General features: G+C 52.6%; 1 protein-coding gene across 1 annotated transcript in view; it reads left to right on the forward strand.

Annotated features, from left to right (window-relative positions):
• The window catches only part of LOC133360370 (fibrillin-1-like), a 45,957-nt gene that overhangs the window by 9,177 nt on the left and 13,440 nt on the right, over positions 1-23,340 (forward strand). Inside the window, exons 5-20 of the mRNA XM_061579056.1 lie at positions 1,499-1,594; positions 2,452-2,574; positions 3,031-3,153; positions 5,013-5,132; positions 6,491-6,613; positions 7,463-7,585; positions 8,281-8,400; positions 9,478-9,600; positions 10,261-10,380; positions 13,171-13,293; positions 14,150-14,263; positions 16,000-16,122; positions 17,605-17,727; positions 19,232-19,348; positions 20,402-20,524; positions 22,863-22,985. Coding sequence (XP_061435040.1) covers positions 1,499-1,594; positions 2,452-2,574; positions 3,031-3,153; positions 5,013-5,132; positions 6,491-6,613; positions 7,463-7,585; positions 8,281-8,400; positions 9,478-9,600; positions 10,261-10,380; positions 13,171-13,293; positions 14,150-14,263; positions 16,000-16,122; positions 17,605-17,727; positions 19,232-19,348; positions 20,402-20,524; positions 22,863-22,985 — 1,917 coding nt within the window. The remainder of the gene's footprint in view (positions 1-1,498; positions 1,595-2,451; positions 2,575-3,030; positions 3,154-5,012; positions 5,133-6,490; positions 6,614-7,462; positions 7,586-8,280; positions 8,401-9,477; positions 9,601-10,260; positions 10,381-13,170; positions 13,294-14,149; positions 14,264-15,999; positions 16,123-17,604; positions 17,728-19,231; positions 19,349-20,401; positions 20,525-22,862; positions 22,986-23,340) is intronic.

Raw genomic sequence — 23,340 nt, forward strand, 5'->3', positions numbered from 1 at the left:
TCACTCAGAGACCCATAGACTCACTCAGAGACACATAGACTCACTCAGAGACACATAGACTCACACAGAGACACATAGACTCACACAGAGACACATAGACTCACACAGAGACACATAGACTCACACAGAGACACATAGACTCACACAGAGACACATAGACTCACACAGAGACACACAGACTCACACAGAGACACATAGACTCACACAGAGACCCATAGACTCACACAGAGACACATAGACTCACACAGAGACCCATACACTCACACAGAGACACACAGACTCACACAGAGACCCATAGACTCACACAGAGACACATAGACTCACACAGAGACACATAGACTCACTCAGAGACCCATAGACTCACTCAGAGACCCATAGACTCACACAGAGACCCATAGACGCACTCAGAGACCCATAGACTCACACAGAGACACATAGACTCACACAGAGACCCATGGACTCACTCAGAGACCTATAGACTCACACAGATACCCATAGACTCCCACAGAGACCCATAGACTCACTCAGAGACGCATATACTCACACAGAGACCCATAGACTCACACAGAGACCCATAGACTCACACAGAGACACAGACTCACGCAGAGACCCATAGACTCACTCACACAACCATAGACTCACTCAGAGACCAGTAGACTCACTCAGAAAGCCATAGACTCACTCAGAGACCCATAGACTCACAATATGCTGAGTGCAAGTGAGTTGATGCGTTTAATGCAAAACACAATGACGTGGACATCAGAGCAACATCCACAGCGAACCCACCCAATCTACATCAGCGTAAGGACGATCACTTCGCCCGAGACACTGCAGACTTCTGGCTAGCCGCGACCGATACTCCACCAAACAGAAAGTCCGGCAAACGAGAGTTTCCCTCCTCGTCGTCGCCCGTGGCGGCGCGTTCCCCGTGCCCTCGTCGGGCCAGAGCGACACGGCCGGCACTTAGACCGGAGGAATCAATCCGAAGAGCTTCGAAGCTCTTTCGGAGATGACGTTTTTAAATTCTTTATATTAAGTTCGCTTGCTTGCGTGCTTGCTTGCTTGCTTACGACCGTGCAAATCTTTCGGTCGTTTTTTAACCCACTTCCCATGATCCAATCGAGCTGACATTTTGCACACAGACTCGTTGTGCGAGACAATTAATGTTCGTGAAATTTTTTTCCAAAACTGTACACTGTTTAGGGAAAACAAATTAAATATTTAATTACCAATTGTTTAATACTGCAGACAATCATCTGACCCATAGGTGGCAGCCATCTCAAGCCAGAGGACGAGAGGACTCTAGCCGCCAAGCATATAAAGGATTTATAGTGAAAAACTTAGTTTTTACGGGTTATACTTGTTTAGTTTTTGTTCGTTGCGCGGTCGTCGCAGTTCGTGTGTGCGAGCGCGAGTGCCGCGTTGGGCCGTGGGTCTCTTCGCCGCTTTCTTTCGCCCGCGGTGCCAATGGAGCCGCCCCTCCCTGTCCCTTCCACAGTCACGTGCCAGGACCAGTGTCTCAACGGCGGCGTGTGCAGCTCCAACAACACGTGCAGCTGCCCGTCAGGATACACGGGCCTCCTGTGCGAAACCGGTACGTGGCCTCGACACGAAACCGACGTTGGCGCCCGACGTTTGCATGACGTTGCGCCCCAACGTTGCCCCAACGTTGGTCCAACCTTGAGCCAACCTTGACCCAACGTTGCCCCAACGTTGCTCCAACCTTGAGCCAACGCTGCTCCAACCTTGACCCAACATTGACCCATCGTTTTCCCAACGTTGGTCAAACCTTGACCCAACGTTGCTCCAACCTTGACCCAACGTTTCCCCAATGTTGGTCAAACCTTGACCCAACGTTGCTCCAACCTTGACCCATCGTTTCCCCAACGTTGCAGGGGGGTGGGGGGTGGAGGGTTTCTACTCTTCTACGCCCCCTGCCTCCACCCCAAACTCCCCTTCACCCCCTCACCACCTCCCCCCCGACACCCCCTACCCCCTCTCCTCCCTATCCACACGTGACCGTGCGTGGTGAAGTATGGTGAAACCGAGACTCACAATCCTCTCTCCCCACCACCACCCATCACCACCCACCACCCACCACTACCCACCACCACCACCACCACCCACCCCACCCACCCACCCACCCCACCACCACCACCCACCCCACCCACCACCACCACCCACCACCCACCCCACCCACCCACCCACCACCACCCACAACACCCACCCCACCCACCCACCCACCCACCACCACCCACAACACCCACCCCACCCAACCACCCACCCACCCACCCCACCACCACCCACACCACCCACCCACCCCACCACCACCCACACCACCACCACCACCCACCACCACCCACCCTACCCACCCCACCACCACCCACACCACCACCACCCACCCCACCCACCCACCCCACCACCACCCACACCACCCACCACCCCACCCAGATATCGACGAGTGCTTGACACAGAACGGAGGCTGTGGACAGACCTGCACCAACTCCGACGGATCCTTCAGCTGCTCCTGCAACGCCGGCTACACCCTGGGGGCCGACAGCCTGTCCTGTGAAGGTGAGCACGGAGATGTTAACTCCCTCGCCTGGTACACAGGAGGTCGTGGATTCGATCCTGAACCCTGACGCCTGCTGTATATTTGGAGTTTGCGTGTCTCTCTCATCATCATCATCATCACGGTGGCTAAGAGATGTTGACTACCTCGCCTGGTACACAGGAGGTCGTGGGTTCGATCTCTAACCCTGATAATTCCAGCTGTATATTTGGAGTTTGCGTGTCTTTCTCATCATCATCACGGTGGCTAGGAGATGTTAACTACCTCGCCTGGTACACAGGAGGTCGTGGGTTCGATCTCGATCCTGACGGCACCGGTTGTGTATTTGGAGTTTGCGTCTCTCTGTCTCATCATCATCATCATCACGGTGGCTTGGGAGATGATGACGACGACGATGATGATGGTGCTTACTCTGAATGACGATGATTGTAACGATCGCACTTCTGCCCCCAAAACAGATGTTGACGAGTGTAAGGCTCTGCCAAGCCCCTGTGCTCAGATCTGCATCAACTCCATCGGCTCGTTCAAATGCGCGTGCAACAGCGGCTACACCATAGCTGCCGACGGCCTGGCTTGTGATGGTGAGTACAGAGACAAAGCTTCCTAACACGCCCCGTAAAGCCTCAACAGACTGTAGGGGCAAGTGCTGTTGCTAGCGAGCAGCACCCGAGAGTGCTCATTTGAGTCTGAGTCGACCTAGGGGAGGACCATGACCGGTTCAGAGAATCGTCACTGGTGGTGTTGGTGGCCCTGAGCTGGAATCGAACTCGGCTTAAAACCGGGTTCGTAGTGCTAACCGCTGCACATAAACACAAACATCACCAACCTTGACACACGTACACACACACATACACACCTACCAATACCAACACCCCCTTCGTCACAAAGTTACGTCCCCACGGCGCCTGTGCCAGGCTAGGTGCACTTTGAGGCTACCACGTGAAGTGTCAAAGGCCTCACTGCTGGTAGGAGGAGGTCACGGGACAGACCCAGCAGGTGCCATGAGTTGCCCGATTGAGATGACCAGCAGATGCACCACCAGCTGTACCCCTACTGTGCCAGGCTAGGTGCAGGAGGAGGTCACGGGACAGACCCAGCAGGTGCCATGGGTTGCCCGATTGAGATGGCCACTGGTAGATGCACCACCAGCTGTACCCCCTACTGTGCCAGGCTAGGTGCAGGAGGAGTTTTCGGGACAGACCCAGCAGGTGCCATGGGTCGACTGACTGAGATGACCAGTAGATGCACCACCAGCTGTACCCCTCTACTGTGCCAGGCTAGGTGCAGGTGGAGGTCACGGGACAGACCCAGCAGGTGCCATGGGTTGCCCGACTGAGATGACCCCTGGTAGATGCACCACCAGCGGTACCCCTACTGTGCCAACTTGCTGTGCTTTAGCCGCCCGGCGTTCAGCTCGTTGTTGTGAGCGTCGCTCCTCTACCCTCCGTTGTTGTTGTTGTTGCTGGAGAGGCGACTGCCTCCAAGTGCCCAGTAGCAGCAGCGGCAGCAGCAGCGTCCTTTACGAGCCTCCTCCATTCCAACATCACCAACCTTGACGCGCAGATCGCTCTGCCTCCGTTGCCGTCTGGAACGTTCTACATTGACAAACTCATTTGTTTAGAACTGCTGCTGCTGCTTGTTGTTGTTGTTGTTTAGATTGTTGTCCTTCCCCCCGCAACTCGGATTAGCCACGGTTGGCTACGTACGGTGCGAAAGAAGTTCAACGCACACAGGGCAGGGCGCGTGACGGCGAGAAGCGACAGTGATGATGACGCTGCTGCTGATGCTGATGCCACTGCTGATGATGACACTGGTGGTGATGCTGATGATGATGCTACTGCTGATGATGACGCTGCTTCTGATGATGTTGATGATGACGCTGCTTCTGATGACGCTGATGATGATGCTGATGCCACTGCTGATGATGACACTGGTGGTGATGACGCTGCTTCTGATGACGCTGATGATGATGCTGATGCCACTGCTGATGATGTTGATGATGACGCTGCTTCTGATGACGCTGATGATGATGCTGATGCCACTGCTGCTGATGATGATGCTACTGCTGACGATGATGCTACTGCTGCTGACGATGATGCTACTGCTGCTGATGATGATGCTACTGCTGATAATGATGATGATGATGCTACTGCTGACGATGATGCTACTGCTGCTGACGATGATGCTACTGCTGCTGATGATGATGCTACTGCTGATAATGATGATGATGCTACTGCTGACGATGATGCTACTGCTGCTGATGATGATGCTACTGCTGATAATGATGATGATGCTACTGCTGATAATGATGATGATGCTACTGCTGCTGATGATGATGCTACTGCTGCTGATGATGACGCTACTGCTGCTGCTTCTGATGATGCTGCTGCTGCTTCTGACGATGACGCGTTTGCCTTGTTGTTGTTGTTGTTGTTTACAGATATCGACGAGTGCATCCCCAGCTCTCCGTGCGAGTCGCAATGCACCAACAGCGTGGGGAACTTCTCCTGCACGTGCCCTGCTGGACAGCTCCTCAACGATGACGGGCGGACATGCAGAGGTGCGTCATTGTTGTTGTTGTTTGTGTTGCTGCTGCAACCCTCGTTGATGTTGTTGTTGTTTGTGTGGCTGCTGCTGCATCATCTCTCATTGTTGTTGTTGTTTATGTGGCTGCTGCATCATCTCTCATTGTTGTTGTTGTTGTTTGTGTTGCTGCTGCTGCATCATCTCTCATTGTTGTTGTTGTTGTTTGTGTGGCTGCTGCTGCATCATCTCTCATTGTTGTTGTTGTTGTTGTTTGTGCTGCTGCTGCATCATCTCTCATTGTTGTTGTTGTTTGTGCTGCTGCTGCATCATCTCTCATTGTTGTTGTTGTTGTTTGTGTTGCTGCTGCATCATCTCTTATTGTTGTTGTTGTTTGTGTTGCTGCTGCATCATCTCTCATTGTTGTTGTTTGTGTGGCTGCTGCTGCATCATCTCTCATTGTGGTTGTTGTTGTTGTTTGTGTTGCTGCTGCTGCATCATCTCTTATTGTTGTTGTTGTTTGTGTTGCTGCTGCTGCATCATCTCTCATTGTTGTTGTTGTTGTTTGTGTTGCTGCTGCTGCATCATCTCTCATTGTGGTTGTTGTTGTTTGTGTGGCTGCTGCTGCATCATCTCTCATTGTTGTTGTTGTTGTTTGTGTTGCTGCTGCTGCATCATCTCTCATTGTGGTTGTTGTTGTTTGTGTGGCTGCTGCTGCATCATCTCTCATTGTTGTTGTTGTTGTTTGTGTTGCTGCTGCTGCATCATCTCTCATTGTGGTTGTTGTTGTTTGTGTGGCTGCTGCTGCATCATCTCTCATTGTTGTTGTTGTTGTTTGTGTTGCTGCTGCTGCATCATCTCTCATTGTGGTTGTTGTTGTTTGTGTGGCTGCTGCTGCATCATCTCTCATTGTTGTTGTTGTTGTTTGTGTTGCTGCTGCTGCATCTCTCATCGTTGTTGTTGTTGTTGTTGTTGTTGTGTGGCTGCTGCTGCATCATCTCTCATCGTTGTTGTTGTTGTTGTTTGTGTTGCTGCTGCTGCATCATCTCTCATTGTTGTTGTTGTTTGTGTGGCTGCTGCTGCATCATCTCTCATTGTTGTTGTTGTTGTTTGTGTTGTTGCTGCTGCATCATCTCTCATTGTTGTTGCTGTTGTTGTTTGTGTGGCTGCTGTTGCATCATTCATCGTTGTTGTTGCTGTTGTTGTTTGTGTGGCTGCTGTTGCATCATTCAGCGTTGTTGTTGTTGTTGTTTGTGTGGCTGCTGTTGCATCATTTAGCGTTGTTGTTGTTGTTTGTGTGGCTGCTGTTGCATCATTCATCGTTGTTGTTGTTGTTGTTTGTGTGGCTGCTGTTGCATCATTCAGCGTTGTTGTTGTTGTTGTTGTTTGTGCTAGACGTGGACGAGTGTGGAGCGGCGGTGTCTCCGTGCTCCCAGTTCTGCGTGAACACGTGGAGCTCGCACCGCTGTGCGTGCCCACCGGGCTACCAGCTCGCGGGGGACGGAGTCGCCTGCGACGGTACAACAACAACAACACTCACAACAACAACACTCACAACAACAACAACACTCACAACAACAACACTCACAACACTCACAACAACACTCACAACACTCACAACAACAACAACACTCACAACAACAACAACACTCACAACACTCACAACAACACTCACAACAACAACAACACTCACAACAACAACACTCACAACACTCACAACAACACTCACAACAACAACACTCACAACAACACTCACAACACTCACAACAACAACACTCACAACAACAACACTCACAACACTCACAACAACACTCACAACACTCACAACAACAACAACACTCACAACAACAACAACACTCACAACACTCACAACAACACTCACAACACTCACAACAACAACAACACTCACAACAAAAACAACACTCACAACACTCACAACACTCACAACAACACTCACAACAACACTCACAACAACAACAACACTCACAACACTCACAACAACAACACCACTCACATCATCAATCCCAACAACACTCACAACAACACTCACAACAACAGTCACAACAACACTCACAACACTCACAACAACAACACTCACAACAACAACACTCACAACAACACTCACAACAACAACAACACTCACAACAACACTTACAACAACACTCAGCCTCAAACGAGTACCTGGTGTAGCGGTGTGCAGTAAACATCGCCACCGGGGAGACAAAGGCGGCCGGGCGTGGTGCTGGCCACCCACCCCTCGTATGCCGCTAACAACACTTGCCCCCGCAGTCTGTTGAGGCTACACGGCAGGGGAGGGATCTTTGTATTTGGTGTGCACGTGACGTGGATGTTTCAACACCTCCGCAGATATTGACGAGTGCACGATCAGCCCGGCCGTGTGCGCCGTGCACTGCGCGAACTCCGCGGGCTCCTACAGCTGCTCATGCGATCCGGGATACGTCCTCGCCGAAGACAACAGCAAGTGCATCGGTGGGTGGAGCGAGCACCACTACTGCCTCTCTCTCTCTCAATCATCATCATCATCACGGTGGCTAGGAGATGTTAACTACCTCGCCTGGTACGCAGGAGGTCGTGGGTTCGATCACGACCCTGACGATGCCTGCTGCTGCTGTATATTTGGAGTTTGCGTTTCTCTCTGTCATCATCATCACGATGGCTAGGAGATGTTGACTACCTCGCCTGGTACGCAGGAGGTCGTGGGTTCGATCCCGACCCTGACGATGCCTGCTGCTGCTGCTGTATATTTGGAGTTTGCGTCTCTCTCATCATCATCACGGTGGCTAGGAGATGTTAACTACCTCGCAGGAGGTCGTGGGTTCGATCCCGACCTTAACGCCTGCTGTATATTTGGAGTTTGCGTCTCAATCATCATCATCACGGTGGCTAGGAGATGTTGCCGACGTACGGTTCAACGTACACAAGCAGCCTGCAATCACAACACATCCCATTCTCTCCCGAGGAATACTTCACGGAATCCCTCCGTGCGCGTGGCTTCTCTTCCCTTGTGATTCACCCCCCCACCCTTACCCCCCCACCCTTACCCCCCACCCTTCCCCCCACCCTTCCCCCCCCCACCCTTCCCCCCACCCCCTACCCCCCCACCCTTCCCACCCCCTACTCCCCCCCCACCCTACCCACTCCCCCCCCCCACGCCCTCCCTACAGATGACAATGAGTGTGCGTCTTCTCCCTGTGGGCAAGTCTGCGTCAACTCCATCGGCTCGTTCGCCTGCAAGTGCAACCCCGGGTTCCTCCTCAACGCAGTGGACCTCAAGACTTGTGATGGTGATGAGCGGACACGCACGCAGAGTCAACCCTCCCGTCCGCCTTTGTCTCCCTAGTGGCATTGACTCTCACAAAGACAAAGATCCCCCTTGTAGCCTGCAACAGGCAGTGGTTCAAACTGGTTTCGAAGCTTTCGTGAGTGCAGGAATTGCTCTTTGGTTCTTTCCGTGCTTGTTTCTAATTTAGCAATCGTTGGAAGAGCGTAATGAACCAGGCTATGTATTAACTGTGTGTTGAACCGACTATCGGGATGGCATCGCGTTACACTTCCTAATTTGACTAAACTTGCTTTCTTACTCTTAGTTCTTTCGGTAAAGTCACGTAGGTAAAAAATTTAATTAAAATTAATGAAAACAATAAAATCACGACGTTTCAGAGGCAACACAATATTCCGTCTTCAGTTTCACCTGAAGACGGAAGCTGAAACGTCGTGATTTTATTGTTTTCATTAATTTTAATTTCATTTTTTACCTACGTTACTTTACCGAAAGAACATAAGAGTATGAATCCTTGTAGTCACGAAAGCTTCAAATCTAGAATTAAACTTGCTTTCTCCATACTTGTTTGTAAGGCCATTGCCTCTCCTCCGGCCGCTATGGGCTGGAATTCCACGCAACTCATTCATTCGTACTATTATTATTATTATTTAAAATTTGATTTAAAGCTTTCGTGACTGCAGGGATTCATATTCTTGGTTCTTTCGGTAAAGTCACGTAGAAGGGAAATAAAAAGAATAATAAAAATAAAACTATAAATTCTCACCACGTTTCGACTGCAACACAAGCAATCATCATCAGGTGTGAAATCCACGGCAAGAAAATTTGAAAAAAATATTATTGCTGTGGATTTCACACCTGATGATGATTGCTTGTGTTGCAGTCGAAACATCGTTAGAATTTTATTGTTTAATTTTTATTAATTTATTATTTCCCTTCTACGTGACTTTACCGAAAGAACCAAGGAGTAACTCGTGCAGTCACGACAGCTTCGAGTCTAGTTTGAATCGTCTTTGTTCATAAAATACTAAAAAAGAAAATGCTTCACCGGCTGGGGGATCTTTGTCTCTGTCTCTCGCAGACGTTGACGAGTGCGTGGCGTCTCCGGGCCCCTGCAACCAGAGCTGCACCAACTCGGTCGGCGCCTTCGCCTGCTCCTGCTCTAGCGGATGGATCCTGGGCAAAGACAACAGCAGCTGTGAAGGTGCGGGGAGATCTTGACCAGTCCTTGCACACACAAACAACACACACACACCACACACACCACACACCACACACACACCACACACACACACCCCAGACAGGGGTAGGGGTACACAGACAGGGGTAGGACTGGTAGGGGTTCACAGATAGGGGTAGGGGCTGGTAGGGGTTCACACACAGGGGTAGGGGCTGGTAGGGGTTCACAGAGAGGGGTACACAGACAGGGGTAGGGGTTCACACAAAGGGGGAGGGGTACACAGATAGGGGTAGGGGCTGGTAGGGGTTCACAGAGAGGGGTACACAGACAGGGGTAGGGGTTCACACAAAGGGGGAGGGGTACACAGATAGGGGTAGGGGCTGGTAGGGGTTCACACACAGGGGTAGGGGCTGGTAGGGGTTCACAGAGAGGGGTACACAGACAGGGGTAGGGGTTCACACAAAGGGGGAGGGGTACACAGACAGGGGTAGGGGCTGGTAGGGGTTCACACACAGGGGTAGGGCTGGTAGGGGTTCACAGACAGCGGTAGGGGTGGTAGGAGTACACAGACAGGGGTAGGGGTGGTAGGGGTACACAGACAGGGGTAGGGGCTGGTAGGGGTTCACAGAGAGGGGTACACAGAGAGGGGTAACGGCGAGTGACCGCGCGTTGACCGTTCCCCAGACGTGGACGAATGCGCCGTCGCCAACGGAGGCTGCTCCAACCTGTGCGTCAACAGCGCCGGCTCGTTCGCGTGCTACTGCCCCATCGGCTACATCCTGGACACGGCCTCCACCTGCGCAGGTAACAGGTCCCGCAGGTCCCAGGTGGACGGGTGGCACCTTGGTGTTGTATTGCTGTGGCCTCGGTAGTATTGTGGTGGGGTGGGCAGTGTTGGGTCTATTGGCAGTGTTGAGTCTATGGGCTGTGTTGGGTCTGTGGGCAGTGTTGAGTCTATGGGCAGTGTTGAGTCTATGGGTAGTGTTGAGTCTATGGGCTGTGTTGAGTCTATGGGCAGTGTTGAGTCTATGGGCAGTGTTGAGTCTATGGGTAGCAGTGTTGAGTCTATGGGCAGTGTTGAGTCTATGGGCAGTGTTGAGTCTATGGGCAGTGTTGAGTCTATGGGCAGTGTTGAGTCTATGGGCAGTGTTGAGTCTATGGGCAGTGTTGAATCTATGGGCAGTGTTGAATCTATGGGCAGTGTTGAGTCTATGGGCAGTGTTGAATCTATGGGCAGTGTTGAGTCTGTGGGCAGTGTTGAGTCTATGGGCAGTGTTGAGTCTATGGACAGTGTTGAGTCTGTGGACAGTGTTGAGTCTATGGGCAGTGTTGAGTCTATGGACAGTGTTGAGTCTATGGGCAGTGTTGAGTCTATGGGCAGTGTTGAGTCTGTGGACAGTGTTGAGTCTATGGGCAGTGTTGAGTCTATGGACAGTGTTGAGTCTATGGACAGTGTTGAGTCTATGGACAGTGTTGAGTCTATGGGCAGTGGTTGAGTCTATGGACAGTGTTGAGTCTATGGGCAGTGTTGAGTCTATGGCAGTGTTGAGTCTATGGACAGTGTTGAGTCTATGGGCAGTGTTTGAGTCTATGGACAGTGGTGAGTCTATGGGCAGTGTTGAGTCTATGGGACAGTGTTGAGTCTATGGGCAGTGTTGAGTTATGGACAGTGTTGAGTCTATGGAGCAGTGTTTGAGTCTATGGAGCAGGGTTGAGTCTATGGACAGTGTTGAGTCTATGGCAGTGTGTTGGTCTAGGGGCAGTGTTGGTCTATGGACAGTGTTGAGTCTATGGGACAGTGTTGAGTCTATGGCAGTGTTGAGTCTATGGGCAGTGTTGAGTCTATGGGCAGGGTGTGAGTCTATGGGCAGTGTTGAGTCTATGGACAGTGTTGAGTCTAGGACAGTGTTGAGTCTATGGCAGTGTTTGAGTCTATGGACAGTGTTGAGTCTATGGGCAGTGTTGAGTCTATGGACATGTGTTGAGTCTATGGACAGTGTTGAGTCTATGGACAGTGTTGAGTCTATGGACAGTGTTGAGTCTATGGACAGTGTTGAGTCTATGGACAGTGTTGAGGCTATGGACAGTGTTGAGTCTATGGGCAGTGTTGAGTCTATGGACAGTGTTGAGTCTATGGACAGTGTTGAGTCTATGGGCAGTGTTGAGTCTATGGGTAGTGTTGAATCTATGGGCAGTGTTGAGTCTATGGGTAGTGTTGAATCTATGGGCAGTGTTGAGTCTATGGGTAGTGTTGAATCTATGGGCAGTGTTGAGCCTATGGACAGTGTTGAGTCTATGGGCAGTGTTGAGTCTGTGGGCAGTGTTGAGTCTATGGTGCTGTGTTGAGTCTATGGGCAGTGTTGAATCTATTGGCAGTGTTGAGCCTATGGACAGTGTTGAGTCTATGGGCAGTGTTGAGTCTGTGGGCAGTGTTGAGTCTATGTTGCAGTGTTGAGTCTGTGGGCAGTGTTGAGTCTATGGGCAGTGTTGTGTCTATGGTGCAGTGTTGAGTCTGTGGGCAGTGTTGAGTCTGTGGGCAGTGTTGAGTCTATGGGCAGTGTTGAGTCTATGGTGCAGTGTTGAGTCTGTGGGCAGTGTTGAGTCTGTGGGCAGTGTTGAGTCTGTGGGCAGTGTTGAGTCTATGGTGCAGTGTTGAGTCTATGGGCAGTGTTGAGTCTGTGGGCAGTGTTGAGTCTATGGTGCAGTGTTGAGTCTGTGGGCAGTGTTGAGTCTATGGGCAGTGCTGAGTCTATGGGCAGTGTTGAGTCTATGGTGCAGTGTTGAGTCTATGGGCAGTATTGATGCCCATAGACTCAACTCTGAAAAATAGCTTCATAGCTCATCAGATGCCTCAATATTTGTATTCTCTCTACAAGTGGAGGGCGGCTGCTGTGTGATGCCAGTCGAGTGATTAGCTGGGGACTTGGTTGGCATTGTGTAGCATCGGGGCATCTCAGTGGCCAGGAGATGTTAACTCCCTCGCCTGGTACGCAGGAGGTCGTGGTTTAGATCCCCACTCTGACGACGCCTGCTGCTGTATATTTGGAGTTTGCTTGTTTGGCTCTCTATCTCTCCCCGCGGTCGCGTGGATTTTTCTCCGGTTCCTCCGGTTTCCCCCCCCTCCACATTTGGAATCAACGTCACGATTCAACGTCACGCGTTTAGAGTATTTGGCTGCTATCAATGTGCACGCGATAAGCCGCTTCGTTCAGCTATTTATTGGTGGCCAGCTCGCTTCTGACAACGAGCTACTTAGCTCAGTGGGCATGACCTGGTAAAATAAAAAAATTAAAAACGTAGTTTCGTCTTTAGTTTGAGTGATTTTCGGGGAATTGTTTTGAATTGTTTAGCACAGCGGCTGCGAGATGTCATCTCCCTCGCCTGCTGCGCACGAGGCAGCGGCTTCTACTCTGTGTGTATTTGTGGGTCAGCGTGTCTCTCGCTCTCCCCGTGGCCGCGTGGATCTTGTCTCCGGGCTCTCCGCTCATTCACGACGGAGAACGCCGAGGGCTAGCGGGGGGGGGGGTAAAGGGCGCGCGTCATTATCGCTCACCGGCGTACGGTGACTCGCCTTTGTTCGCGCGCCCTGTGCAGATGACGACGAGTGTGCCAAAGTTCCACCTCCCTGCAACGGCACCTGCGCCAACATCGCCGGCAGCTACACCTGCAGCTGCGGCTCCGGGCTGGCCCTGGCCTCGGACGGTCACTCCTGCATTGGTGAGTGGTCAACTGTGAAGGGGGGAGGGTGGGGGGTGGGACGCGCTTGCTGTTGGATTTCGTTACCTTGTGTTTAGTTTTATTAAACGAAGCGATACGAAATATGGGGTTGGGTCCGAAAAAATAAAAGATTTACACCATTGGAACCTCATTTGCCAGTAAAAAATATGATAATTGTTTTTGTACCCTGTTGGTCAGTAGCACCTACGAAGGCCGGCACGGCGGCACACGAGGGGGTGGGGTAGTCAGCACCACTCTGTCCACCCGCCTTTGTCTCCCCAGTGGCGATGTTTACTACACACCGCACCGGGTACTCATTTGAGGTTGAGTCGAGCTAAGGGAGACCCGGGACCATTTCAGATAATCGTCGCCGGGTTTGCAGCGCAGCGTAGCGCTAACCGCTGAACCAGTAACTCATTGGCACGTTTTGGATTCAGTGCGAAGATCCTTTGCTAATTGGACGTGTGGTGTCAGGATGGGTGTCGGGTTTATAGGTAGCAACATTTATATTGACGCCATGTCTAACCAAGAACGCGACAAAACACACATTCATTTTTGGCACAAGGTAGGAGAGGGGGAGGTGGTTCCTAGACGTGAAAGAAATCGGCAAGTTATTACAAACTGGGAGTTGGGACTGACCAATGGACGAGAGGCAGCGGCGAGCGTACAGCGACATTCTACGGCACGTGGCGTAGCGGACGGGCTAACGCAAGATCCCAAAGGCGAAAAAAATGCACCGTTAGACTAAAAATTCCCCGCTCTGACCCACCCCCAAACTCCCTTTAAATCTCATCTTCCGCCGCGTTTTTTCCTGTTGTCGCCAACTCGGTCGTCGTTGTTGTTGTTGTGACCCCAGACGTCGACGAGTGCACCTCGTCGCCGTGCAACCAGAACTGCGTCAACACCTTCGGCTCCTTCTACTGCACCTGCAACCCCGGATTCGTGCTCAGCGCGCCCACGACATGCACCGGTAAAACACACGCCACGGGTGAAACACAGGCCACGGGGCGGGGGGGGGGGGGCACGCTTTCACGCGTGCAGCAGCGACGGCTTCGCTGCTTGTCTGGGAAGGATCTTTATTTAAGGAGCCACGTGGCTCTCCCTCGAACCCGCGAAGAACGCCCTGCGGCAGCCCCGATTCTCCCGCGCGTCCGCCTTATATACGGTGCAAGGCCACGCCCCTGTCCTGTGTAACCACACCCCTTGTCACGTGACCACGCCCCTGTCACGTGACCACGCCCCTTATCCCGAGGCCACGCCCCTGTCCCGTGGCCACGCCCCTGTCCTGTGACCACGCCTCTTGTCCAGAGGCCACGCCCCTGTCCTGTGGACACACCCCTGTTCCCGATCCTTCTCGTTGACCCTCTAGTCCACTCGCCCTGCAGGTCGACTCCACTCGCTCTGCAGGTTGACTCCACTGTGTCCCTAGATCACCTGGCCATGCCCCTACTCTCGGTCATCCTCGTAGCCACTAGCCCCGTCACACTGCAGCTTGACTCTCCTGCCACCGCACGTGGAAGGCGGTTTGCACCCACGTGGCTGCTGCTGCTGGTGGTGATTCGTGACTGCTGCTGCTGCTGGTGCTGCTGCTGCTGGTGGTGGTGGTGATTCGGCACCCGCATTGGCGCGCAAGTTGACGACGTCCCATCTGTGACCTCCGCTCTATCGGAGACCGAAACAGGAAGAGGGGGGACGATTCCTCGGCAGCTCTGTGGCTGTCGCCTGATGCTGCTGCTGGTTGTTGCAGTTGTTGTTGTAATTACCGGCAAAACGTCACGGCTACTCGGATTGTAAACGTTGCAGTGGGTTTACTCCCCAACCACACGACCGGTTAGTACTGTACTAGAAACGAATTGGCACTTTTGTTCACGTGACAAACCCCTTACTTTACAATAGCCGCTGCCACTTAGACACTCATCTCTAACTGAGTTGCTTCTTCAAACCAGTCCACCATGGGCGCAACGGTGGCTAGGAGATGTTAACTACCTCGCCTGGTACACAGGAGGTCGTGGGTACGATACCGACCCTGACACCAGCTGTGCATTTGGAGTTTGCGTCTCTCTCATCATCATCACGGTGGCTAGGAGATGTTAACTACCTCGCCCGGTCTACAGGAGGTCGTGGGTACGATACCGACCCTGACACCAGCTGTATATTTGGAGTTTGCGTGTCTCTCTCTCATCATCATCACGGTGGCTAGGAGATGTTAACTACCTCGCCTGGTATACAGGAGGTCGTGGGTTCGATCCCACTGATGTATACTTGGAGTCTGCGTCTCTCTCTCTCCCCGTGGTCAGTTATTAAGTCTCACCAGAACGAGCTCTATGGCTCAGTGGGCCTTACCTGGTAAACTGAAAATCATGTCAAGGCGTTGTGTGGGGAGCGGTGGTGCAGCGGTTAGCGCTACGCTGCTGCGCTCCGAACCCGTCTATGGCCTGAGTTCGATTCCCGCTCACGGCCACCAACGCCGCCATTGACGATTATCTGAACCGGTCCTGGGCCTCCTCCCCTAGGTCGACTCGGCCTCAAACGAGCACCTGGTTCGATGTTGTTAAACATCGCCACTGGGGGAGACAAAGGCGGCCGAGCGTGGCGAACCACCCCTCTCGTGTGCCACGGTGCTGCTGCTCACTCGCCACGAACAGCACTTTCCCCAACGATGTGTTGAAGGCTACACGGGGGATCTTTGTCTCTGTCTCCCGGCAGACGTTGACGAGTGCGCGCCTTCTCCGGGCCCCTGCAACCAGAGCTGCACCAACTCGGTCGGCGCCTTCGCCTGCTCCTGCTCTAGCGGATGGAAACTGGGCAAAGACAACAGCAGCTGTGAAGGTGCGGGGAGAGAGGCACTGAGTGCAGCTCCTGCACTTGAACGTCTGTCTTGTGGGTGGGTGAGCGGGTGGGTGAGCAGGTGGGTGGGTGAGTGAGTAGGTGGGTGAGTAGGTGGGTGGGTGGGTGAGTAGGTGGGTGGGTGAGTAGGTGGGTGGGTGGGTGAGTAGGTGGGTGGGTGGGTGGGTGAGTAGGTGGGTGGGTGGGTGAGTGGGTGGGTGAGTAGGTGGGTGGGTGGGTGAGTGGGTGGGTGGGTGAGTGGGTGGGTGAGTAGGTGGGTGGGTGAGTAGGTGAGTGGGTGGGTGGGTGAGTAGGTGGGTGAGTAGGTGGGTGGGTGAGTAGGTGGGTGGGTGGGTGAGTGGGTGGGTGGGTGAGTAGGTGGGTGAGTAGGTGGGTGGGTGAGTAGGTGGGTGGGTTGGTGAGTGGGTGGGTGGGTGAGTAGGTGGGTGGGTGAGTGGGTGGGTGAGCGGATGGGTGAGTAGGTGGGTGGGTGAGTAGGTGCGTGGGTGAGTAGGTGGGTGGATGAGCAAGTGGGTGAGCGGGTGGGTGAGTGAGCGAGTGGGTGGGTGAGCGGGTGGGTGAGTGAGCGGGTGGGTGAGTGAGTGGGTGGGTTAGTGGGTGAATGAGTGAGTGCGTGCGTGAGTTAATGGTGAAGGAGTGAGCAGATGGGTGAGCGTGTCAGTGGGTGAGTTAGTGGGTGAGTGAGTGAGCGGATGAGTGAGTGAGTGGGTGGGTGGTTGAGTGAGTGGGTGAGTTAGTGGGTGAATGAGTGAGTGCATGGGTTAGTTAATGGGTGAAGGAGTGAGCAGGTGGGTGAGTGTGTCAGTGGGTGAGTTAGTGGGTGAGTGAGTGAGTGGGTGAGTTAGTGAGCGAATGAGTGAGTGAGTGGGTGGGTGAGTGAGTGGGTGAGTTAGTGGGTGAATGAGTGAGTGGGTGGGTGAGTTAATGGGTGAGTGTGTTAATGGGTGAGTGTGTTAGTGGGTGAGTGAGTGGGTGAGTTAGTGAGCGAATGAGTGAGTGGGTGGGTGAGTGAGTGGGTGAGTTAGTGGGTGAATGAGTTAGTGGGTGGGTGAGTTAGCGGGTGAATGAGTGAGTGAGCGGGTGGGTGAGTGTGTGAGTGGGTGAGTTGGTGGGTGAGTGAGTGAGTGGGTGAGTTAGTGAGCGGGTGGGTGAGTGTGTGAGCGCGTGAGTTAGTGGTTGAGTGAGTGGGTGAGTGAGCGGGTGAGTGAGTGAGTGAGCGGGTGGGTGAGTGGGTGAATTAGTGTTTGAGTGAGTGAGTGGGTGAGTTAGTGGGCGAATGAGTAACTGGTGCGGTGTGTACACACCACCACTGGTGAGACAAAGGCGGCCGGGCGTGGCGCTGGCCACCCACCCCCTCGTGTGCCGCAGTGCCGGCCTGCTCGTGAACAGCACTCGCCCCAACTGTCTGCTAACGGCGACACGGGGGGTGGGTCACCCTTTGTCCACGTTGCCTGCGTCGTGTAGACATTGACGAGTGTGCCCTCGACACGGACGGCTGCCTGGGCGACTGCGTGAACAAGGACGGGAGCTTCCACTGCACGTGCCTCAAAGGATTCCGTCTGGACGTTGATAAAGTGACTTGCATCGGTACGTAAACGAAAAGCGACTATGCCGCTATATATAGAAATGTTCTTTTTTTTTACCACGTAAGGGAGCAGTGCCGAGTGAAGCTGGTGCAGGGCCTCGAGCAATGTGTTATAAAGGGGCACTAACTTAACAAAAACACAAATAATAAAACACACATTTTTTAACTTGCATAGTAAAGTGATTGTATGTTTTCATTCGCTATACAGCCGGATAATACGGCAAATCGATAACCTTAAACACCCAGTCGTTCGTAAAAGTCGAAGGTGGTATAGTACTATAGTAATAGAGCAAGTGTAGAATCACTGAACCGGAATTGATAGCTTGAAAGCATTGAGCGTGGGGCCCTTGAAAGTGCGGGGCCCGTAGCCTGTGTAGCTACTACACGTGCAGCTTCTACACATGTAGCTACAACACGTGTAGCTACTACACGTGTAGCTACTACATGTGCAGCTACTACACGTGCAGCTCCTGTTGCTACGAGGATCATCCGGCACTGTAGGGGGGCCACCGCACTCCCGTGGTGTTTGTGTATCGTGTGTTTGCTGCCGTTACGTTCTGTGCCCGTGTAACCGCTACTGGACATCTGTAAAAAAATATCTTGCTAGCTCAAGGGATTCTTCATCGTTAAATAAATGTGCCCTGATTCTGAGATAAAATCTCGGCTACACAGGGGATCTTTGTCTGTAACGTTGGGAGGAGCGGTGGTGAAGAAGCGGTTAGCGCACTGCTGCACTACGAACCTGGTGAACCCGAGTTCGATTACCGCACACGGCTACCAACACCGGTGACGATTATCTGAAGCAGGTCCTGGGCCTCCCCTAGGTCGACTCAGCCTCAAATGAGTACCTGGTGCGGTGTGTAGTAAACATTGCCACTGGGGGAGATACAAAGGCGGCCGGGCCTGGCGCCGGCCACCAACCCCCTCGTGTGCCGTGCCGGCCTGCATCGGTGCTGCTCATTGGCAGCGCTTGCCCCGACAGCCTCTTGAAGGCTACATAAATGTGTAGTGAGACACTCAGAGACACTTGGAGTAGGAGGCACTCTATTTATCACAGCCGTCACGGGGTACAGGGGGTGGCTACACTCTCAGTCGGGACGGCTAGCGGACTGCCTGAGTGACGACGCCGCGGAGGTGAGGACGTCGACGAAGACTCCAGCAGCCCGACGGGATCCCACTCACAGCGACAGCCCCGAGCCTTCGCTCGGGGGTCCCCTTTTATCCTCCCGGCGAGGCCTCGCTCTGCCCCCGGCCACGCCCCCCTTCTAGAACCTCCGAGCGGGTTCCCGGGCTCACCTCACGTGCCCCCCCCCCCCCTATCACCTTTGCCCTACGTCCCTCTCTCTGGCTTATCACGTGACCTGCTGACGGACAGGGCTGCTGCAACCGCAGATCCTCTTCTCTGCCAGCAGCCGGCGCTGCGTTCCACGGTGACCCATTCCATGTCACTGCACACGGGCGACGGGGGAGACGTCGACGATTGCCGTCGTGTGTGCGTTCTTACAGATGTGTTGGAGTGCGCCAGCAGCCCCTGTGCGCACACGTGCACCGAGCTGCTCGGAGGATTCCAGTGCAGCTGCATGGCCGGCTGGGAGTTGGCGACGGACAGCTCGTCCTGTATCGGTACGCAGAGGGCGAACGTCGCGACTCCGGTGGCAGCCAGAAGGGCCTGGGTTTGATTGCTGACTCGGGAGCCCTTTTCGGTGTGACGTCTTGTACGTTCTCTCTTCCCTGTTCTACAGAGTGAGTGAGTGTGTGTAGTTTGTATGATCTCCCCCTGTTCTGCAGAGTGAGTGAGTAGAGTTTGTACGTTATCCCTTCCCCTGTTCTACAGAGTGAGTGAGTGGAGTTTGTACGTTCTCCCTGCCCCTGTTCTGCAGACTGAGTGAGTGGAGTTTCTATGTTCTCTGCCTGTTCTACAGAGTGAGTGAGTGTGTGGAGTTTGTTTGATCTCCCCCTGTTCTACACAGTGAGTGGAGATTGTATTATCTCCCCCTGTTTTATAGAGTGAGTGGAGTTTGTATGATCTCCGCCTGTTCTACACAGTGAGTGAGTGGAGTTTGTATGATCTACCCCTGTTCTACAGAGTGAGTGAGTGTGTGGAGTTTGTTTGATCTCCCCCTGTTCTACACAGTGAGTGGAGATTGTATTATCTCCCCCTGTTTTATAGAGTGAGTGGAGTTTGTATGATCTCCCCCTGTTTTACAGAGTGAGTAGAGTTTGTATGATCTCCCCCTGTTCTACAGAGTGAGTGAGTTGAGTTTGTATGATCTCTGCCTGTTCTACAGCATGAGTGAGTGAGTGGAGTTTGTGTGATCTCCCCCTGTTCTACAGAGTGAGTGGAGTTTGTGTGATCTCCCCCTGTTCTACAGACTGAGTGAGTGGAGTTTGTGTGATCTCCCCCTGTTCTACACAGTGAGTGAAGTTTGTGTGATCTCCCCCAGTTCTACACAGTGAGTGAGTGGAGTGTGTATGATCTCCCCCTGTCCTACAGAGTGAGAGTGAGGGGAGTTTGTATGATCTCCCCCTGTCCTACAGAGTGAGTGAGTGTAGTTTGTATGATCTCCCCCTGTTTTACAGAGTGAGAGCGAGTGAGTGGAGTTTGTATAATTCTCTGCCCGAACAGTCTGTTAAGGCTACACGGGGGATCTCTGTCTTCGTGTGTGGTCGTTGCAGATGTGGACGAATGCAAGCTGAACAGCGACAAGTGCAACCAGACTTGCGTCAACACGAATGGGTCGTACATCTGCGAGTGTCAACCTGGCTTCTCTCTCAACGCCGATCTCCTCATGTGTGACAGTGAGACACGCACACAGACACGTGTCCGCCCGTGAAGCCCAATAGACTAAACACTTCCCCTAGACCCAACACTGCACCATAGACCCAACACTGCACCATAGACTCAACACTGCTGCCCATATACTCAACACTGCTTCCCATAGACTCAACACTGCCCATAGACTCAACACTGCACCATAGACTCAACACTGCTACCCATAGACTCAACACTGCCCATAGACCCAACACTGCACCATAGACTCAACACTGCTACCCATAGACTCAACACTGCCCATAGACCCAACACTGCACCATAGACTCAACACTGCACCATAGACTCAACACTGCTACCCATAGACTCAACACTGCCCATAGACCCAACACTGCAACATAAACTCAACACTGCTACCCATAGACTCAACACTGCTACCTATATCCTCAACACTGCCACCCATAGACTCAACACTACCCATAGACTCAACACTGCTACCCATAGACTCAACGCTGCTACCTATATCCTCAACACTGCCCATAGACTCAACGCTGCTACCCATATCCTCAACACTGCCCATAGACTCAACACTGCTACCCATAGACTCAACACTGCTACCTATATCCTCAACACTGCCCATAGACTCAACACTGCCCATATCCTCAACACTGCCCATAGACTCAACACTATCCATAGACTCAACACTGCCCATAGACTCAACACTGCTCAGAGACTCAACACTGCTCAGAGACTCAACACTGCTACCTATATCCTTAACACTGCCCATAGACTCAACACTACCCATAGACTCAACACTGCCCATAGACTCAACACTGCCCATAGACTCAACACTGCTCAGAGACTCAACACTGCTACCTATATCCTTAACACTGCCCATAGACTCAACACTACCCATAGACTCAACACTGCCCATAGACTCAACACTGCTCAGAGACTCAACACTGCTAACTATATCCTTAACACTGCCCATAGACTCAACACTGCCCATAGACTCAACACTGCTCAGAGACTCAACACTGCTAACTATATCCTCAACACTGCCCATAGACTCAACACTACCCATAGACTCAACACTACCCATAGACTCAACACTGCCCATAGACTCAACACTACCCATAGACTCAACACTACCCATAGACTCAACACTGCCCATAGACTCAACACTACCCATAGACTCAACACTGCCCATAGACTCAACACTACCCATAGACTCAACACTACCCATAGACTCAACACTGCCCATAGACTCAACACTACCCATAGACTCAACACTGCCCATAGACTCAACACTGCCCATAGACTCAACACTACCCATAGACTCAACACTACCCATAGACTCAACACTACCCATAGACTCAACACTACCCATAGACTCAACACTGCCCATAGACTCAACACTACCCATAGACTCAACACTGCCCATAGACTCAACACTACCCATAGACTCAACACTACCCATAGACTCAACACTGCCCATAGACTCAACACTACCCATAGACTCAACACTGCCCATAGACTCAACACTGCCCATAGACTCAACACTACCCATAGACTCAACACTACCCATAGACTCAACACTACCCATAGACTCAACACTACCCATAGACTCAACACTGCCCATAGACTCAACACTGCCCATAGACTCAACACTACCCATAGACTCAACACTGCCTATGGATTCAACACTCCCCGTAGATTCAGCGATACTCATAGCCTCAACCCTGGCCCTGCACATGAAGCAGCCGCCTTCTTAACTGCATTCCGTTCCTCTCTCGAAGTCTCACCTCTTCTCCACCCCCCAGTCCCTCTTCCCTTGCCCCTTCACTACTTGCCATCACCTCCACTACCCTTCCCTAGCCCCCAGGGTAGCCTTCCATCAAGCCCAACACAATACTAACAAGGCCACCACAACACTATCCAGGCTACCACAATACTATTGAGGTCACCACAATACTATCCAGCCCACCACATTACTATCCAGCCCACCACAATGCTAACAAGCCCACCACAATATTATCAAGGCCACCACAATACTATCCAGCTCACCACAATACTAACAAGGCCACCACAATACTATCCAGCCCACCACAACACTATCCAGGCTACCACAATACTATCCAGGCTACCACAATAATATTGAGACCACCACGATACTATCCAGCCCACCACAATACTAACAAGCCCACCACAATACTAACAAGCTCACCACAATACTAACAAGCCCACCACAATATTATCCAGGCTACCACAATACTATTGAGACCACCACAATACTATCCAGCCCACCACGATACTATCCAGGCCACCACAGTGCTAACGCACGTTCATGCCCATTTCGTTTGACAGACATCAACGAGTGCAATGGTGGTACAGGCCCCTGCCAACAGATCTGCACGGACTCCTACGGGTCGTATGCCTGCTCGTGCAACCCTGGCTTCTTGCTGTCGACAGACAAGCACTCGTGCGTGGGTGAGTGGGGCTCGTACACAGATACAGGCAAAGGTGTCCCTCCCGTGTAGCCTCTGACAGACTGTCGGGGCAAGTGCTGTTTGTGTGTAGCAGCTATGACGGATGGAGGCAGGCACGGCACACGAGGGGGTGGGTGAGTCGTACACGTACAAAGATAAAGGTCCCCCTTATGGCCTCTAACTGACTGTCGGGGCAAGCACTGTCTGTCGGCAAGTAGCAGCACCATGAAGGCCAGCACGGCACTGCGACTCCTCCACTTACGGACATTCGACTTGTGAACTTTCAGAGATACGAACAAAGCTGGTCCGTATGTCCAGTTGCCTTTTCGGACCGAGAGTTGTAAGTTCAACCGCCG

Source organism: Lethenteron reissneri, chromosome 68 (genome assembly GCF_015708825.2).
Source record: "Lethenteron reissneri isolate LAM-NWPU_2019-01 chromosome 68, ASM1570882v1, whole genome shotgun sequence".
Classification (NCBI taxonomy): Eukaryota; Metazoa; Chordata; class Hyperoartia; order Petromyzontiformes; family Petromyzontidae; genus Lethenteron; species Lethenteron reissneri.